This window comes from Micropterus salmoides, unplaced genomic scaffold (genome assembly GCF_014851395.1).
Source record: "Micropterus salmoides isolate LMB-PRFRI ecotype aquatic unplaced genomic scaffold, ASM1485139v1 Ms_hic_scaffold_12, whole genome shotgun sequence".
NCBI classification, from domain to species: Eukaryota; Metazoa; Chordata; class Actinopteri; order Centrarchiformes; family Centrarchidae; genus Micropterus; species Micropterus salmoides.
In genome coordinates, this window is record NW_024040263.1 from 26,034,360 (window position 1) to 26,052,484 (window position 18,125).

Sequence of the window (18,125 nt, forward strand, 5' to 3'; positions counted from 1 at the left end):
TTTCACTTTTTGAATGGAATTACTGAAATAAATCAACTTTTTGATGATATTCTAATTATATGACCAGCACCTGTATATACTTCAGATCACACTTACAAAAGGATTTTCCTGTTTTGAATACAAAAAAAAAAATTCTCACACTTCAGCTGTCTTGTACATTTCAATCTGACCTCAGCTGTTTTATTCATGGACCTGTATAATATTAGGGGACACAGGGCATGGTTGTAACATTTTGACATTTATGTCTGTATCTTGGAGCTCTTTTAGGCCAGTGTGTTCAAAATTATCTCTGCAACACAGACAGAAAATCCATGGTTAAGTTTCAAACATAGAGAGTAAAACGTTTCAATTCGGCCCATAGTCTGGGTTAGATGTAACATACGCTGGGTTGAAATGTAATATTATGTAATAAAGAATATTAAAAAAAAAAAAAACATATTGAAATCTTTTTATTCAACAATTAAATTATTTTTTAACATAATGTGTGTGTGTGTGTAGAACTCTGATGCTGAATGTGCAGTTTTTCTCCTTATGACTCTTATACGTGTAAGACTACAGTGCTGTGTAGAACTAAAATCTTATTTATGACTGCGAGCAGAAGATTGTTTGTTTAAACAAAGGAGAGATACTAAGTACAAAATGGCATTAGGCCTTGATGTTTTAAGGACTGTGTAAACACGGGAACTTTTTCTTTTTAAAAAGGCACCATCAGAAAAGAAGCAATCTGCATGGAAAACTGTGAAATACATCCAGTGGATACAATACACACTCACACATACTCACCACATTCTTTCAAAAGAGGGAGTTACATCCTGGCAGGCCAAAGCATGAAAGCTTGACATGTTAAACGAGCCTGAGATACAATGATGAGTTTTTAGTGGAAAGGACAAGTGAAAATGGAGACAGCAGTGTTTTCTCATAAGTGGACAGTTATGTAATATCATTGATACACTCACTTTTACAACAAACGTTTCGCAACAATTGCATGTTTCTTTTTGATTTTCACTGTGCTGACGGCTGACATGTCCAGCAAAAGCAAACTGATGCAAGAAAAATCATTTTGTGACTAAACAAGCCATCTAATTTATTTATTGTTGTACATTAATTAAATTTACACATATAGTGGTGAGTGTGACACAACTGCAATGGCTGTCAAGAGCTCAAAGCTGAACAACAAAAACATTTGACAGGGTGCTCTTGTGGCCTAGACATTGACCAAAGACGAGAGCTATTAATGAGCAGGTGCGAAGAAAAAAAAACAAAAGTGGTAAAAGAAATCTATGTCAGCTCCCCAAAGATGTCTTTAAAAACAAATCTTAAATAAAAGGGGATAGCAGACACAGCAAAAGGAAAACACAATGTAAATGAGGAGATACAACAATGAATGCTGGTGAATGGAGACGTGACAGACTGTGCAGAATACATGGAAACTTGCTCAATATATTGGATTATATTCATAGACATGTAACATGTAATTGCAATGTGGACACACTGTATTTGTATTCTCACAGTGAGTGCCGCAGCTGCTGGTGAAACGCAGGTTGTAGTAAATTGATTTTGATTTTAATCTTTCACACACTATATGGCCATATATAAGACATATTTTAATTTACATAATAAGTGTTAAAAAAGAAAGGTAAAAAAGACCAGAAAAACAGTACATGTTTAGTAGCTATACCTGAAGTAAATGGCAACAAACGGAAACACAATGTCTCTGTGTTCAAGATGGTTGATGCTTTTTAGGACATTTATGTTATCGATGGCCTTAGTTTGAATCAAGTTGTCACCAGTTGGATTCAAATTACTATATGCATCTTTCTGGTATCATTGTTGTGTCATTCAAAAACATTACCATTTGTGAAAAGAAAATGTAATCCTTCCTGATTTATAGTAAAACACTTGTATATGCAACGTATAAAACAAGACTCCCTTGAAAGGCTTATAAAGGAGACAAAGTATATCACAGTGAAAATGGCGACCATGGCAGTCTATTCAGTAAGACAAAAAAAATTTAAAATTTAAAATAAAAAGTGAAAATCACTGACCAGGAACGTTCTCTCAGTGTGGGAAACGCCAACACTGACTCACGTAGCAACACATTATCGGTACAATGGAAGGAATTGTGAGCAGGAGGAGAAAAGCACTGACCATCAAAATGAGAGATGAACTGTCTTTGGATATTCTTTCCAAAAAACTAAGTGATCAGTATTGTGATATAGTGTTTCTGTTGGATTTTACCTGAGTGGATTTTGTTCTGCTGCTTTCCTCATATGGCTCATGTATGCCCTCTCTGGGACAAAAAGTGAACATCAAATTTTCTCACAATTTGTCACCTCAAAATAGACATCAAGACGATCCTCAGACATGACACTGGAAAATGACGACCTTTTTTAATGTTTACTACAAAAAGATTTCGTGGACTAGACAGCTACTGGGTCGACAAGTGCTGGAGCAGCCACTGGTGCAGCTGGAGGAGATGCTTTGCCTTTGTAGCCCAGTGACAGGATGTGTTTCTGCAGGTGTGTGATCCACTGCTCTTGAACAGACAGAGGTCCATGAAAGACTTCTTGACAGAACCTGAACAGCAGGACAGAGAAGGGGAGTGTGTTCTCAGCTGCATTAACTGTGTTAGTGGGATATATTTCTATTTCTAGCAGGTTTCTTATTTTACCATTTCAATTCTTCTTCATTCTCCACCTAATTTTCGTGTTTACTCAGTACTTGAATCTGCTCACCTTGCTTTTCCCTTCAGTTCTCCCTTGTCACTACGCTACACCTCTAGTCTCTTACTGTGCTTTCAGACCAAAAGCGAAGCGAGCTTTCGTGGCGATAAGTTTACATACGAAGTCAATGCAAAGACACCTAGGGCCGCGATTTCCTGTCGGGCGGCACGAAGCGACGCAAAGGGGGCGGTGCCGGCGACGCGAAAGCAACGCGAAGGCCTTCACGTGAGTTGAAAATTTCCAACTCGAGCGAATTTTTCAGGTTCAAATCGCCTTCTTGTGTTGTGTGTGAACACTTGCAGCGAATGTACTCACGCGAGGAAAGCCTCGCAAAGGATTAAATTCGCGTTTGGTCTAAAAGCACAATTACAGCAAACATACCGGCTTGCCCCACCTATTTCTTATTCTCTCTCTCTGTCTCTATGTGTCTGCTCTGCTGACTTTCTCCACAAGCAGTATGTTTAATTAAGTCACCAAAAAGACACAGAACCGGTCTCTTACAGCAGGTGGTGCACCGCATGTGTAGGAGGCTTGTTAATGACACAGCCTATCGAAACAATCAAATCCAACGTGGTACCCAATAACATCTTCAGTGGTATTCACTTACTCACTTTCGCTTTACCTGGTCTGTGCTTTTAAAATATCCACCACGTCTTGTAACGTAATACCAGATAACATCTCTGTCTGCTAAATACTATTTTAGTATTTAGTAAGTCTATGTTTGGTATTATGCAACCTGGACAGATATAGATATACAGATTTTATATATATATGTATATATATATATATATATATATTAACTATGTACAGTTGTACAAAGTTAATGTGTTAAAATGAATAAAACTTAAATGACAAAAATACAGAACGACCCACCAGTGGTTATGAACACAAAGCAATTTGCTAATTTGAGAATGATTATCTGTCTTTCTTCTCTCATTTCCTGTCACATCTCTACCAACTACTACTTAATAATGTCAAAATGCCATAAACACATTGATTTTTGAATACATGACAACGAAAGCTGCTGAAAATGGTACTGTAGGTACAGTATGACTGGCATTACATACGTCCATTATGAAGGACATTAGTTGACTTGATTTGTTTGAGGTATTTTTATTCATTTTATTTTGTACACATAAACTGTAAAGGTCCGTTATTCGAAACCCTAATGAGTATCTATGTAAATTTATATTTTAGACTGACCTGCACTTGAGGGAGTAGATTTTGCCCACCAGTTTGACCAGTGGTGTTAGTGGGGGCTTCGGCAGCATAGCCGGGATGCTGCCTGACCGTGATGGTTGGTGGGAATTGGTGTCCTGATTATTTCCCCGTGCGGTCACTACATGTTTTGGTGGATGGAGCCCTGAAACCACACAGAAAGGTGTTAGAAAAACATGCAGAAAAAATCTTTATCAGTTTCAGCATCTCTGTATCTAGCTATTTTTCAGAGTCTTTCATTTCTCACCCCTTGGGGAGCGCACACCAGGGTCCCTGTGCGCTCCAATAGTCCGTGTGTGTCCTTGCGATTGTCTGGATGAGCCAGCAGTCACACCTGAGTGCTGCACCGAATGCCGCAGGCTGCTGCCAGGCACAGAGTCAGAGTCTGTAGACAGACATGGCGAAGCAGCATTTCTCTGGGAGTGAAAAAATTTACTGTAAATTAGAATTTACATCGCTTAATATATTGTTTGTGTGTATCCAAATGTGAATGGGACTTTTTTTGAACATATTTTTGAGCACAGCCCACCTTCTTGATGAAAAGGTCCCCCATACGATAGCGCTGGGTTATCGCTGCCACCTTTTCTGGGTCCTTCCGGATCAACTCACTGAGGAGTTCGATAGGTGAACTCGCTCCGTCTGCTTTCCATTCTATGATTCCTAGCTGTCGGAGGTGGGCCCGCGCATGACTGGCCAGGGCCTTGCGGTTTTCAAATTCAAACCCACAAAGCTCACATGATGTGTCTGACACAAAGAAGATGAGACATATTTTGACAAGCACAGGTATAGATACCAACGACAGATTAATCATGTATTACCAGTTTGGTGTTGTCCTGGAATACTTTTGTAATGTTATAACTGCGTGAAAACTGAGATTTGTGGTATTTTCCCATATGTTGAACCTGGTTAATCCTCCACTACCACAGTGAGTGGTTTCATCTCATCTAACAGAACGTTTTTTTAAAACCTCTCCACGTGTGCATGTGGATTTTAGTGTATGCAGGCAGGGGCAGCAGAGTGATGGCAAGACTGCTGTTTTCCTGTTGAGGTAAAAGTCAAATGCTTTCCTTACTCAAAGTACAGCACGTGTTGAGACATCATCGCACTGGGGGATGCGTCTCATAGAGAGATTATGTGGAAAAGAAGCTAATCTGTAAAATGAAATTTGAAGGATGAGAGTGATGCAATTCTGTTTTTCACCCTGTATCCTATCCTGCCTGCTGCACTCAGACCCATTTGTTCCTACTTAGATAGGTCACAAATATAAAGTGTGTTTTTTCATTTCCTTAAACACCTGGCCAGTGTAGTTTTTAACAAGAGTAACTACTGCATTTGCTGAGGATTATTTTCAGTTGCGGACTAACACACCTTTCGTGCTCTAGTGAGTATTGTATGTAGGACTGACTCGGTACCCATGTTCATCACAGTTAACAAACATGTCACAGAGTAGTGCAGCAGTGTGACTCACCGTGATTGTTAAACTCACATAAATAGCCAAACTGTTGCTTTACAGTGCTGTTAATCTCTTACCGGCGTGTGAGGCCCCACTCTTGCCAGACGGGGATTTCTCTTTCATGGAATAATCGAGAGGTGAGGTGCAGGAGTTGGTGGATGGGTCCCTTGACTGGAGGCTGTCCAGGGACCTTCTGGAGCCTTGAGGGGTCCACGTGGCTTTGCCTGATGACCCGCTGCGCACAGACTCTTTCTTGCCTTCTTCACCCTGCATCATGACCTCTTTGAGGAGATCAATCGGTGATGTTTTGATCGACCAGGTGAGGCCGAGCTGGCGCAGGTGGGCACGGGCGTGGCAAGACAGGGCTTTGCGTGTCTCAAACAGCTGGCCACAGTAATCGCAAAGGACTGTTGGCAGGGACGGGACATCTGTGGAGGACACTGAGAAATGTAGGAGTGAAAATAAGAGGATACATCTAACTTTGGTGTACATACACAAACCAATTTATAAACTCAAAGAATAAGGGATATATCATAGCTGCTGACAGCATGAATCAAAAATTTACTGAACTGCAGCATATAATAACATGATATGGTGACGAACAAATAGCATTTGTCAACAACTCTTGTAGATCAATGGCTCTCTGCTTTACCTGCATTGAGAGGCTTTGAAGCAGCAGCAGCGGGTGACTTCTGCTTGGGAGAATTGCTGTTAGTGCTTGATCCCTTGGGCTGAACAGACACCTCTACCTCCACAGGCTCAGGCTTGGGCTTCCTGTAAAGGGGGTCCACTGCAAGCCGAAAGCCTTTCTTAGCCTTTGGCGCCTTGTTAACAGGAATTTGAGGAGCCTGAGTGAGGGATGTGGAGAGAAATGAGGTTTTCGATTGGCTTGCAGGTGATGGCGCTGCAGATGAGCTGCCTGTACAGTTTGTTTTGAGGGGGTGTATGGCTTCTAGCATGCCACTGCTGACAAGTTCCCTAACAGTGTCAATTGCAGAGCTTTTCCCCAGCAGGTCAACCACTCCGATCTGACGCAGATGAGCGCGTGCGTGGCAGGCCAGGCCTTTACGATTCTCAAACTCCTCCCCGCACAGAATACAGGTACACTCCTCTGAGGTTTTAGACTGTTTGCTTGGAGGAGATGCCGGCGGAGAGGACAGACTGGAGGGACGTTTGGAAGAGGATCTAGGCGGACTGTTTGAGGTGAGCTCCTTGTGTTGTTCACTGCTGATAGGCTTGAGGTCTTCCTCCTCCATGATCTTGTAAAGAAGATCAATGGGGCTGCCCTTGATCTCACTGTCAGGGATTCCAATGTGGCGCAGATGGGCCCGAGCATGACTGGCCAGGCCTTTGCGTGTCTCGTACCAGCAGCCACACAGCTGGCAAACATGGACCTCATCGTTGGTGTCTGAAGAAAATGATGAGTGGAAGGTACCCAGTCACAAGGAGACAATGCCATCATGTTAACTTTACAAAAACAAAAATGCTACATTTATAACTACCTGGTATGAATGGTCATGTAATCATATAACGTACCTGGGAGTTGAAGCTCCCCTTACGACTTTACACATTTCTTTATGACATCTATTCAAAATTCAGTCATACCTAGGGTGATGGGGGCGTCAGTTTCAAGCGGCGCCCACAGTGGCTTTGTTGTGGTTTGGCGCTCTAAGGAAGATGAACTGCTGCCTTCACTTGCTCTAGATGCAACCAGCCTAAGACCAGAGGGGGATGATGGGAGGAGAGAGGTTGTTGCATCTTTCAGTCTGGCTGGAGATCCCTCGTGATCCTTCATTTGCGGAGTTGACATGACCCTACTCCCTTCTTTGAAGGAATCACTCCTGTCCTCTGGTACGGACGACGTCTTGGACTCCTGCTGGGATGATTTTTTGAGAGGGGTCAACCCAGGTACAGAAGAGTCTGCTTTGAAATCAGGCAGGGGGCCATCTCTCTCCTGGATGAGCTGGTAGAGGAGGTCAATGGGAGCTCCGCTGTTTTCTGATGTTATACCGAGCTGCCGTAGATGGAGGCGGGCATGGTTGGAGAGTCCTCGTCTTGTCTCAAAGTAAGTTCCACAGACCTCACACATGATTGGCTGTGGCGTTGCTGGGGCAAGTTGGGAGAACTTTAGTCAAGAAAAGGAACAAGCCTGAAGCTTGTTTTGTAATGACCTGACAAACACTAAAAATCCTGACTAATATTTGCCATTTGCTTCCAGCCTCCAACATTCACTTATGTCAAAATTAGATAATAATGTGAGTTTCAATTAACACAACTCAGTAGGGATGCACCAATCTGACTTTTTCTCTCCAGGTACAAATTCAAATAGCTCAACTCAGGTTATATGCTGATACCAATACCAGTTCTCTCGTTTTCCAAACTTTGAAATCTCCAGCACATGTGTATCACACAACGGATCTCAAAGAATCCCACGTAATCTGCAGGGTAACATGAGGTCAGAGTTTGCTGTGCCACTAAAAACTAAGGAGGTGGCCAGCCATGACTGAATGTACCCGAAAGAGGAAACACGTCTCTGCACGATATCTATTTGGTAGATCAGATTGCTGCATCCCTACATAAGAAGCCTAGAATAGTGATATGCACAACTAACTGCAAAGAAAAAAATAAGTATTTAAATAAGATATGAAACAAGGCATATCCTGGATTACGTTGTACTGAAAGAAATAATGAGACATTGTTCAAGAATCAAATCTACTGTGATGCCATCCATCTAATCATGGTGATAACTAATGAAATAAAACCAACAAGTAATGAGAGCATGAGCACATTTAGGATCTTTTAACAATGTAACATCAGAAATAATGTAATTATTGGTAACTATTATATAAGAGGCTCTCTTACCTTGTGAATCCATGGCTGCTGATACTGTTTATTTAGAGGGATGAGAAAGTTGATTTCCAGCGGATTCCGTGTGGAAGAGGATGTTTTAAATTTTCAATCCTGATTCAAATGATTTAATATTATCACTAGCGTGGAATACATTTTACAGATCAGATATTTTTAGTTGTTATAGATGCCGAAATGCAAAACAAACTTCCAGACAGCCAACCTTAAAATAACGTGACACGATTGCAAACTAGCGACAGTAAAATATCTACGTCTAAGTTATCTACCCATAGAAAAACATCCCTACTTCAGTTTGTACTGTTCGCATTTTAACAAAGTATCAATAGACTAATTATACTTTTGTAAGTGGCCGAAGCATCTTGTAAGTTAAAGATATAAAAGCTAACCCTGAGCTAATGATACCTCTGTTGCTAACGTTACCTTTGTTTTGCTAAGGAAGCAAGCTACCGTTAGCTGCATGCTAGCTCAAATTACATTTAATTTTAGCGGAACAGACAGTAGCTACACATCGTGCCACCTTGACTAGAAACCAAACGACATTTATAAATAATAGATAGATAATGGTTAATTTACCTCAAGCCAGAACAATCTGCCTCAGTGCACCAGTATCACTCCCACTGACAAGCTTAGCTGAAGTAATGGTACAAATATTCCCTGTGTCGTGTTTTTTCAAAATAAAAGTTCCGGGGCCGTGCCACCACAGCCTCAGGAGACGTGTGCTCTCTAGTGACCATCTACGTGTGATTATATTTTACAGTGAAAAAGAAAACTCACTATTTGATGTTACTGGTAAGCGAATCACAACAAAATCACAGAGCCGGAGGAGGGAGGGTAATATTCCGAGATAAAACTCAGAATTTAAGAGATTTATGAGAAGAAAAAAAAAACTTGGATATTCTCTGAGATAAGAGTAGAGTCTTTAACAGGCCAAGAGGAGAAGTAACAAATGGGGAATTTCAGCAAAATGAGTATTAACCAATGCCTCTTGGATAACAGAACTACACTGCAACCAGTCATGAGAACCCTACATGAATGTGAATGAATGAATGAAACTGCACCTGAAACTTTGTAGTGGAGAGCGGGTGAGTTCAGCCAGTTTTTACTTGAGGTGTCTTTAAAGTGAGGACATGACAGTAATGTCTCCAACTAAAATATGTACATATAATTTAGGATGTCTGTCTTCCATTTATAGAAGCATGCCATGATGGTTTTTGTTCTAAAATGCCACATCATTTTGGTGTAAAGTAAAATAGCTTGCTCAACTTCCCCCAGGTCTTTTGGCTCAAATTACTCCATCCCTGCCATTTTAACAAAATTGTGTCATTCAGCAGTTCAAGGGAAACATCATACTAACAGTATAGCCTCATATTATAACTTCATAAAGCAATAACACATGCGTAAGATATTCTCAAACCTTTAATTGTTCAGACACAAGAATCAGGACTCCTTGAGCATAAAAAAAATCACTTTGAATGGCAAAATACAGTTTTTTTTTTAATCTTAAATGTGCTTATCACTTATTCCATGGGCCTCTCTTCATCACAGGGTGAGTAAAATGGATGACTCTTCAAAAATGTGTGGTCACATGACCAATTTTATCAAGACTTTTACTTAAATTAAAGTATACAGTACCACACAGTAGAAACATGCTAACAGAATTTTATATAAAGTATTAAAAAGTAAAAGTACTCTATTAGGCAGCACAAAATTGTACTTAATTACAGTATTTGAGTTTCTTACCAACACTTCATGGTGTATGGGGTTCACTGTCCCAATGTATGACAATATTAAAGACTGAAGTCATCCTGTCTGAGTCAAAGTGACACAATCTCATCTCAACTTTTACTTTGAAAGACGCTCTTTTCCTTTCCGGAGGCCACAGCTCTGGCCCTGCCTACTTCTTGCACGCAGCCGTCCCTTCTTTGAGTACTTTCTCCTCCTGCCAGTAGCAGATCTTTTCGCTGCAAACTTCTTCTCGGCTTCACATAAAGACAGGTGAGTAAAAAATAAGTATATGTTTGTTTGTGTGTGTGTTTTCTGTCTGAAGTTCACATTATGTGTGCACGGCTCGGCCAAAAGAAGCCCGGCACAGGGAGACAACAAAGAACCAGGTTTACTACATTAAGCTAATGTTACGCTAGCAATGCGGGTGAGTTGTTCCCCTCCTTAAGTATTTGGGCCTGTTTCTGGCTCTTTCTTTGTCCCTGTTTCTGCAGCTTGCAGGAGAGACTGCTCAGTGCCCCCTCGCTTTGTTCAACCTTTGCACCCACCAGCTCATTTGACAAACGACTTTAAGTGTAAAGCTTGGAGCTACACAGCTGAGCTTTGACCAAGTAATGTTAATGTCTGCTACTCGACGAACTTTAAGGGTTGTTGGCGTTAAACTGTTGAATTATGACAAGGAAAGACAAATGCGGGTTCTCCTTGTTTGTTGTACCACCAAAACTATGTTTATTTAAAAGAATAAACACCTAATGGCTGCTGTGAAGGCCTGGCTGGATCAACATTAAAATCAAATGCTGCGTTCAATGTAACTGCAGTGGTTAAAACTGCAACCATGTTTGTTTTTTTAATCTCATGCACATTTCTAATATAAAAACATATATATACCCAGTGAGTATCTTCTTGTGCTTTGTCACGGTTATGTAACCGTCCTAATAGGCTATTGTTCCCTGCTGGCTGAACATGACTTGCATGTGACCTTAAGTCGTTTTGCCTTACTGAGCAAGCTTTTGAGCAGTGCACAAACTATGAAAAAGCTGCAAAACCTGGGAACCAGGTTATTGGTGTTTTCCGTGTAAATATTGTATTTGTGCTCTTGCTCATGTTGCCTGAGGGTCATGTTGTTATCAAAGCTCCTCCCATCTGAGCTTATCTTTCTTATCTGCAAGTGTGTATGAGCATCAGGAACTTTCTGTTAACTATGTGTATCTCTATCTCTCCCTCAGTCATTTGCCACCAACATCATGTCCTCTGGAAATGCTAAGATTGGCCAGACTGCCCCAGACTTCAAAGCCACAGCTGTAGTGGACGGACAATTCAAGGAGATCAAGCTGTCAGAATACAGAGGTAACTGGTAATTTTCATTGGTTTTATACACCAAAAGTAATCGCGGTATTTGCGGTTTTAAAAAAATAATATATATATTTTAAAGTGGAGACCCATCAACTTTTGTTGGAGGGGGGCATATCTAATGTAGGTTGACTAGAATGAATACCTGCCTCATTTTCTTCCTTCTGTGCTGTTCAGGGAAGTATGTCATCTTCTTCTTCTACCCACTGGACTTCACCTTTGTGTGTCCGACTGAGATTATTGCTTTCAGCGACAGAGCAGAGGAGTTCCGCAATATCGGCTGCGAGGTTATCGGCTGCTCCGTAGACTCTCACTTCAGTCACTTGGCATGGTGAGAATTTCCTTACTGACTGTTTCAGTGGAGCCAACAGCTTTCAATAACATCCACTCAGCCTACTTGTGTCATAAGCAGAGAAGTTTTAACAAAATGTTTCTACTGTTTTAACAGATCTACATCAACAATGTGAATCTCTCAACAAATATCATACAAAACACTTGAACACTGTGGGACACGAAAACCCCACACAAGAAATCTATTAAATGAAAACTGTGGTTCAGACTTCACTTTCAGTATCAGATCTTTGAAATACTCAGCTGTCTGATATCTAATTGTCGGACCATGACTCTGTAGATATCAGATCACGGGCAGGTGAAGACATATGCCTATCCTGCGGGAGACCAGGGTTCAATTCCCACTGCGACACATGTGAGCAATGTGTCCCTGAGCAGGACACTTAATCCCTAGTTGCTCCAGGGGCGTGTGACCTCTGACATATATTGTAATTTGATTTGGATAAAAGCGTCAGCTAAATGAATTTAAAAAAGAAGAAATTACTCTTTACATTAAATGACAGAGATTGGGACATCCCTAGTTGGCAATTTCTAAGTAGTCCGCCATTAATGAGGGGTTTTGGCAGATCTGAAACAACCCCCACCCCAGTTTATCTCTCGTTACTGCTGCTTCTGCATATTCTTGATAAGTTCTGAGTCCTGATATACTGAGAAGAGGTAACGGTCTCTTAATTTTCAATTTGAATGGGATACTAAATTACCCAGCAGTGTATTGTTTTAGCATTTACATTTGACAGACTGTGTCTTACCTCAGTTGGAACATGCTCTCATGTCGTCATTGTAGGTTTTAAGGAGCACCTTCACTCATGTAATGAGTGTATTTTTTTTAAAAAACAGTTTAGATCTTTGCTGTCCAAAAGGCATTTTTGAAGCGTGAATTCAATTGTTTTGTCCACCACTGCCAGAAAGACGAATTGTTTTCTTGTGTTTAGGTAACATTGCGGGCTACTTTGTCCTCTGCTTATGATATCACTTTAGTTTTACAACCACACTTATCCATAAAGTACCACTACATGCACTGAATCTCGAAGGATTACATTTATTTTTTTTTAAATAACTTAAGTACAGTACATCAAAACAAGTCCTGTATGCACTCACAACACTAAATGTTTTTTTAAATTAGCTAATTATAATGTAATTTTTATCCTACAGGATCAACACACCAAGGAAGCAAGGAGGTCTGGGAAATATGAAAATCCCCCTTGTGGCAGACCTCACCAAGACAATCTCCAGAGACTACGGTGTGCTGAAGGAGGACGACGGCATCGCATACAGGTCAGACTGCTTGTCATTTAAATAGTAAGCACTGAAAGTGTTGAGAGACTAAAGGATGTAGATGTGACAACGTTATGCAATACTATAACCTTAATGTGTGCCTTTCAGGGGTCTGTTTGTGATCGACGACAAGGGCATCTTGAGGCAGATCACCATCAATGACTTGCCTGTGGGGCGCTCTGTGGATGAAACTCTGCGCCTGGTCCAGGCCTTCCAGCACACTGACAAACATGGAGAAGGTGAGTAAAATTGTTTGTGTTAAAGCTTTATTTATTTCAAAATCATGAATTTGTAACTAAATGCATTGGTCATGTTGGTGGCCTTACCACCTACTCCTCCTAGACATTTCATCAGTAACTGCTGATTACTTAAATGTAGTGTGCATGTGTGTGGTGTTTTTAACCTCATAGTTAAAAAAGTAAAACTTTTGTCAGATATTAAATTAGGAGTACTGCTCTTTCTTGTGATGTGTGCTTGACAAAACATGAATGAGCTAGAGCTGAGGAAATGGTGCCGGCATTACTTGGTGGTTAAAAAGTCATCTGCCTGAAACATTCAGTTCATGAGTGCTGGATTCCTCTTTCACCTTCACTGCTTTTGATACATACTTTTCTTGATCTCTGGCACATTTAATAGAAACACCCCCTATGTACAACCCCTAAAAAATAATTTATACGAGTTTCCCTTTAACTGACTCGAAGGGTTAGTTTTTGGACATAGCCTTGCATTATTACTTTACCCTTCCTGGAAATTCACACATGTACTTTGTCCTGCTGGATATGTGTCACGTATGCCTTGTAGTAAACTTTGTCCCTTCTCCCTCTCCACCCAGTGTGCCCTGCTGGCTGGAAACCTGGGAGCGACACCATCATCCCAGATGTTCAGAAGAGCAAAGACTTCTTCTCTAAGCAGTAAACGTGAAGACCTTCCAGCTGAATTTAGCACTTGCCTTCAGATAAGAGGTGTCCCTGTGAAGCAGTATATCATAGCGTCCAATGCTTTAAATCCAACAGCATTTCAGAATTTAAGATAAATCCTTGTTAAATTTTATCTTTGTACGTCCAGTGTACAAGTGGTGACCAACCTCATAGTCTCAAGCACTGAAAGTCAAGTTTTGCTCCCCTTTTATTTTTTTTATTTTTTTAGAAAAAGTATTGATACTTTTCGTTGCTGTCAATAATAATTTACTACCATCTCTATTAAAACAAGGGGAAAAATGTGACTAACCTGTGTTGTCTGATAACTGAAAGGGGACTGCTGTATGTGATATTGTCAGTTATTCCACATGTGACCTCTAGATGGAGCCATAAATCTTCCTGAATCTGTGATTGGTGTCTACTAGTTTGGTCTCTTGAAATCTTTGAAAATATTTTGCCAGCAGACAATTTTTGGAATGAGCTTGGCATATCAGTCCTGTGCCTGGCAGAGGATCTGAGCATGTTACAAGACCGTAAAATCTTTGTTAATATGGGAGTTATGACTCAGCACAGCAACCTAGCCTTGCCAAATGGCACTGCAGCTCATTGGGAAAGACTGGATTGTTGGATATGATTTAACAGACCTGCATGACTCTCCCAACTACAGATACGGGTCACTGTTTGAGGCAAAGAGTTAGCCACATGTATCTCATTATGTTTTACATCCTTTCCAGACTAATGACAATACCTTCTCCCCCCCAGTGAGTATGAAACATTGGATGGCACCAGTCCATGTCTTATTTACTGAAGTAAAAAATATAGTGGGATACACTCTTCAAACTGTACAGACAATCATGATTATTTTCAGGTAACTTGTTATGTATGGATCCTACGTGTCTCTATGCCATTTATTTCTGCCAGCTTTTGTAAAGCAGCAATTCTTGTAACTTTAAAACTGGCTCTCACATCAGTCTATTCTAAATGTTTCTCTGGAACTTTTTTCAACCCTGTTTCCTCAACTACTGTGTTCTCTCGACTTGTTTTGGGAAACTGAAAGCAAACGGGGAAACTCCCTTAACTCGAATAAACCACTCATTGACCAACCTCTTCATTTACACATACACATTGTGGTGTGAAGGTGGCGTCAAGGGGAGCTCGGCAGCAGCTCTGACGGGCAATGTAGGAGGGAGTTCCCGGAAACCTTTTCGTGATGTGACGTTTGCCAGCAAAACTGACTATATTTGGACTGACGTATGTACGTCAATACGGAAACAATCCTACGCTGGGACGTCTCCAACGTCAAGCAACTGCTGCTGTTAACTTAAACTGCTGACCAGAGAGATTGTTGACAACACTGTGGTTATGTTAACGAGAATCACTAACAATTCCTAAGAGGTGGCATTTGTAAGATAGGCTACATATAACCTCAAAAAGAAACAACACCACATATGTCTCGGGTTCATAATTTCATTTACTTAAATATATACTGTACAAGTAAAAACTCAGCAGGTTCAACCTGACAAACACAAATAAGTTACATAAGAATGAATGACAAATTGCAATTAAAGTTAAATGTAAACAGGCAAAGTCAGGACGACACTTTCAATAACTTGTTCAAAAATGCCCGAAGTGTTTTAGTCTAGGATTTCTTTGTAGGCTTTTTCTCTTTCAGCCAAAGAAACCATAATGGTCCGGTTCTCTCTCACAGACAATGTATAAAGACATTGTTCATCGTGTTGTCAGTGCAGTTCTTGTCCAGTGTTTTTAAAAGTGCATTGTTTCTTCAATAAGACTTGACTTTGGGCGCTAACATGAGCTGGCAGCCACTGCTCACGTGTGTCATGACTTTCTGTTTGAGTTGGGCCACCTGCTCTCGCAGTACAGAAGCCGTGTTTGACAGTCCGGCGTTGTCAGTTTTCAAAATTTTCACCTTGTCCTCCAGACGAGAGATGCGCTCCAGCTTGCGCTTCCGACACTTGGAAGCTGCGAGCCGGTTCCTCAGCCGCTTGCGCTCCGCTTTGATCCGCTCCTGGTTCTCCATATCGATGGGAGACATTGGCGGAGACCCACTGTCGCTGCTCTGCATGTCGGGGACTGTCTGAGGCTCCTCTTTCAACCCGCCGTACCGCTGCGAATGGATGCCCGCACCGGCCAGGGCGTGCTGGAAATGGTGAGATCCGTGCGCAACGGCCTGGGGATGCTGGTGATACTGGTGGTGCGGCAGGTAGCTGATAGTGGTGGAAGGATAGTTGGCTGCAGAAGACAGGCTGGCGTTCGTGCTGCAGCCGCCCAGGGTGGTGTACTCGAGCTCTGGCTGCATGGATGAGCCGAACACTGAAGCTGGAGTCGAGCAGGCAACCCCACCGGCGCTGATGGACACGTTTGGAGGAGCCATCTGATTCATCTTGTGTAGGTCGTCCAATGCTTTAACAAAACCGTCAGCAAAGCCCTCCTGCTCCTCTGTGATCCCGCGGTTGTAGAGGTAATGTGCAGGTGTCGGCGTTGTAGTGATCACCCCGTTGCTGTTCTGGATGATCAATCGCTCCAGTTCAGGAGAGGCGAGCTTCAGGGAGCCCACGTCCGCTGTCCCCGCGGAATAGAAATCACTGTCGGCGCGCAGGTGCTGTGACTTGAAGTTTGAGTTCCGATATGAGTCGGAGAAGTTCAAGTTCATATTCTGCTTTAGCAGCTTGTAGTCTGGCAGGGCTGCGCCTGGATGGCCATAAGCAGAGAGAAACGAGTCGTCATAAAAAGGCTGTTCCATTATTGTGGACATATTTCAAATTAGACAGTCAAATACAAGAGTGCGCTGCAAAGCTGCTGCTTGGACACCGAGGCTTCAGTGTCCCAATTGATTCAATCTCCGGCACAAAGTCCCGCTGTATTATTATACTGAAGATCAAATCTATCAAAAACAGAGCAAAACTTCCAAAATAGTGGAACTGTACTGTACCAAGTCGTCGATTTGTACCTTTAGTTGGATTCAAAGCGGAGTCCAGTGACTAATTCAGATGTTTTCAATCCACTCGTGAGTAGGAGTCTTTTCTGCTATGAATTTGGGCTCCACTTCTGTTTCCTCTTTAGTGACATGCGGCCGTCGCGCTCCGCTATATTTATATGGTCCGACTCCGCCAGCTCTCGAACCGGCGTGCTGATTGGTTGTTTCCTCTGTGGTCCCCGCCTCCGGGATGTCAGATAGACTCGATGACGTTGTTGCCAGTAACAAGGACTGTAAACAAGACGAGGCCTATTCGGCTTGTGGGAAGCTCAACCCAGGTAGGCTAAACACATAAAAGTGCACGTCCACACTCATTGTCATTTATTAACAGGTCGGTTTCAATGTGTCTCTCAGCTCAAATCCATCCAAAAACACGCTGAGCCTTTTCCAACCTTACCAGGACACTTACAACACTCCAGCAGCCACTTTGCCCTCCATCCTCAACAACAATCTCATCGGTTAAGGATAGCCTATATAGTCTGCTGCTGAGTCATGCGCTCCAAACTGATATCGCCTGGCCATATTTGGGTATCCTGGCGCACCAGTTCCTCCCTGTCAGGAGCGGGAAGCCTTTCCCATCCTGGCGCGCTTCCAGCTCTTCGACATGTGGGAGGCGGAGGAGGCGCACCGCTGCCCTCCTTCACCCTGCAGGCAGGGAGAGGATGGGTAGGTGGTGTAAACTCTTGGGCGTGATGTCTTCAAAAATGCATGAAGCATAAAGTGTGTCTGGCAGATGAAGACATATGCTCGGGGTATCAGATAGAAGTACCTATGTAGCCCATTCAACCAGCAAGGTTGAGATCGGATAGGCTTAATACTCAGTGATGGAAATATAGCCTATAATAGGACTAACTGCTGCAGTAGGCTACTTAATTCATATTGTCAGAATTAGCCTGAGTAGTTTTATCATTCAAATATAATATCCATCTCTGACTCCTGCCAGTAGGTATACGTTGCTATAGAAATAAAGAGAGTGTAAACAAATGATGGAGCCTTTAAAAACATGTCCCATGAGCTGAACACCTGTTTGATAGAAAGACGTCTTTGTCTTCTCTATATGGTAATGACCTCTGAATCACTTCCCAGAGGGCCATGCACCCACGCATGTTCATATCTTTTAGTTCGACTTTCCAGCTTTCTGCATTATAGGCTACCTATCCTCAGGTCACGTGTGTGCGTCTGTGGTGTTTTTTTTGTCATTATGGCAGCACCTCATGCATCAATGTTTCTTTTTTTAATCTAGCACTATT

The 18,125-nt window shown here is 41.9% G+C and overlaps 3 protein-coding genes across 6 annotated transcripts; 1 reads left to right on the top strand and 2 right to left on the bottom strand.

The window, feature by feature from the left end:
• Positions 1-1,055: 1,055 nt before the first annotated feature.
• LOC119899641 (protein Wiz-like) lies at positions 1,056-8,929 on the bottom strand. Of its 3 annotated transcripts, none has more exons than XM_038714276.1 (9): positions 8,836-8,929; positions 8,257-8,355; positions 7,000-7,500; positions 6,047-6,802; positions 5,472-5,834; positions 4,471-4,685; positions 4,189-4,357; positions 3,927-4,086; positions 1,056-2,577 (listed from the first exon to the last, which is right to left on the bottom strand). In XM_038714276.1, exons 2-9 carry the CDS (start codon positions 8,267-8,269, stop codon positions 2,421-2,423), a joined length of 2,334 nt encoding a protein of 777 aa, XP_038570204.1. In that variant the 5' UTR covers positions 8,270-8,355; positions 8,836-8,929; the 3' UTR covers positions 1,056-2,420. The 3 variants fall into 3 exon arrangements, with proteins under 3 accessions (XP_038570204.1, XP_038570205.1, XP_038570206.1); XM_038714277.1 differs by having other exon boundaries at positions 8,257-8,280; positions 8,836-8,913; XM_038714278.1 differs by lacking the exon at positions 8,836-8,929 and having other exon boundaries at positions 7,000-7,519; positions 8,257-8,794.
• A 1,172-nt stretch (positions 8,930-10,101) lies between these two features.
• prdx2 (peroxiredoxin 2) lies at positions 10,102-14,288 on the top strand. The gene is made up of 6 exons (XM_038714281.1): positions 10,102-10,257; positions 11,211-11,331; positions 11,512-11,665; positions 12,838-12,960; positions 13,069-13,199; positions 13,793-14,288. Exons 2-6 carry the CDS (start codon positions 11,229-11,231, stop codon positions 13,873-13,875), a joined length of 594 nt encoding a protein of 197 aa, XP_038570209.1. The 5' UTR covers positions 10,102-10,257; positions 11,211-11,228; the 3' UTR covers positions 13,876-14,288.
• Positions 14,289-15,330: 1,042 nt separating this feature from the next.
• Positions 15,331-17,320, bottom strand: LOC119899642 (transcription factor jun-B-like). Of its 2 annotated transcripts, XM_038714280.1 has the most exons (2): positions 16,849-17,320; positions 15,331-16,589 (listed from the first exon to the last, which is right to left on the bottom strand). In XM_038714280.1, the coding sequence occupies exon 2, from the start codon at positions 16,549-16,551 to the stop codon at positions 15,661-15,663; it is 891 nt and encodes a 296-aa protein (XP_038570208.1). In that variant the 5' UTR covers positions 16,552-16,589; positions 16,849-17,320; the 3' UTR covers positions 15,331-15,660. The 2 variants fall into 2 exon arrangements, with proteins under 2 accessions (XP_038570208.1, XP_038570207.1); XM_038714279.1 differs by having other exon boundaries at positions 15,331-17,320.
• Between the last annotated feature and the right edge of the window lie 805 nt (positions 17,321-18,125).

What these genes read in the sequence shown, in the direction of transcription:
- prdx2 (XM_038714281.1), top strand. Translation starts at nt 11,229, where the DNA reads ATGTCCTCTGGAAATGCTAAGATTGGCCAGACTGCCCCAGACTTCAAA. An exon ending in CACTTCAGTCACTTGGCATG is followed by an intron (nt 11,666 to 12,837) that starts GTGAGAATTTCC and finishes TTTATCCTACAG; the next exon opens with GATCAACACACCAAGGAAGC. An exon ending in GACGACGGCATCGCATACAG is followed by an intron (nt 12,961 to 13,068) that starts GTCAGACTGCTT and finishes TGTGCCTTTCAG; the next exon opens with GGGTCTGTTTGTGATCGACG.
- LOC119899642 (XM_038714279.1), bottom strand. Translation starts at nt 16,653, where the DNA reads ATGTCCACAATAATGGAACAGCCTTTTTATGACGACTCGTTTCTCTCT.
- LOC119899641 (XM_038714276.1), bottom strand. An exon ending in TGACGCCCCCATCACCCTAG is followed by an intron (nt 6,803 to 6,999) that starts GTATGACTGAAT and finishes CATTTTCTTCAG; the next exon opens with ACACCAACGATGAGGTCCAT. An exon ending in GAGTGGGGCCTCACACGCCG is followed by an intron (nt 4,686 to 5,471) that starts GTAAGAGATTAA and finishes TCTTTGTGTCAG; the next exon opens with ACACATCATGTGAGCTTTGT.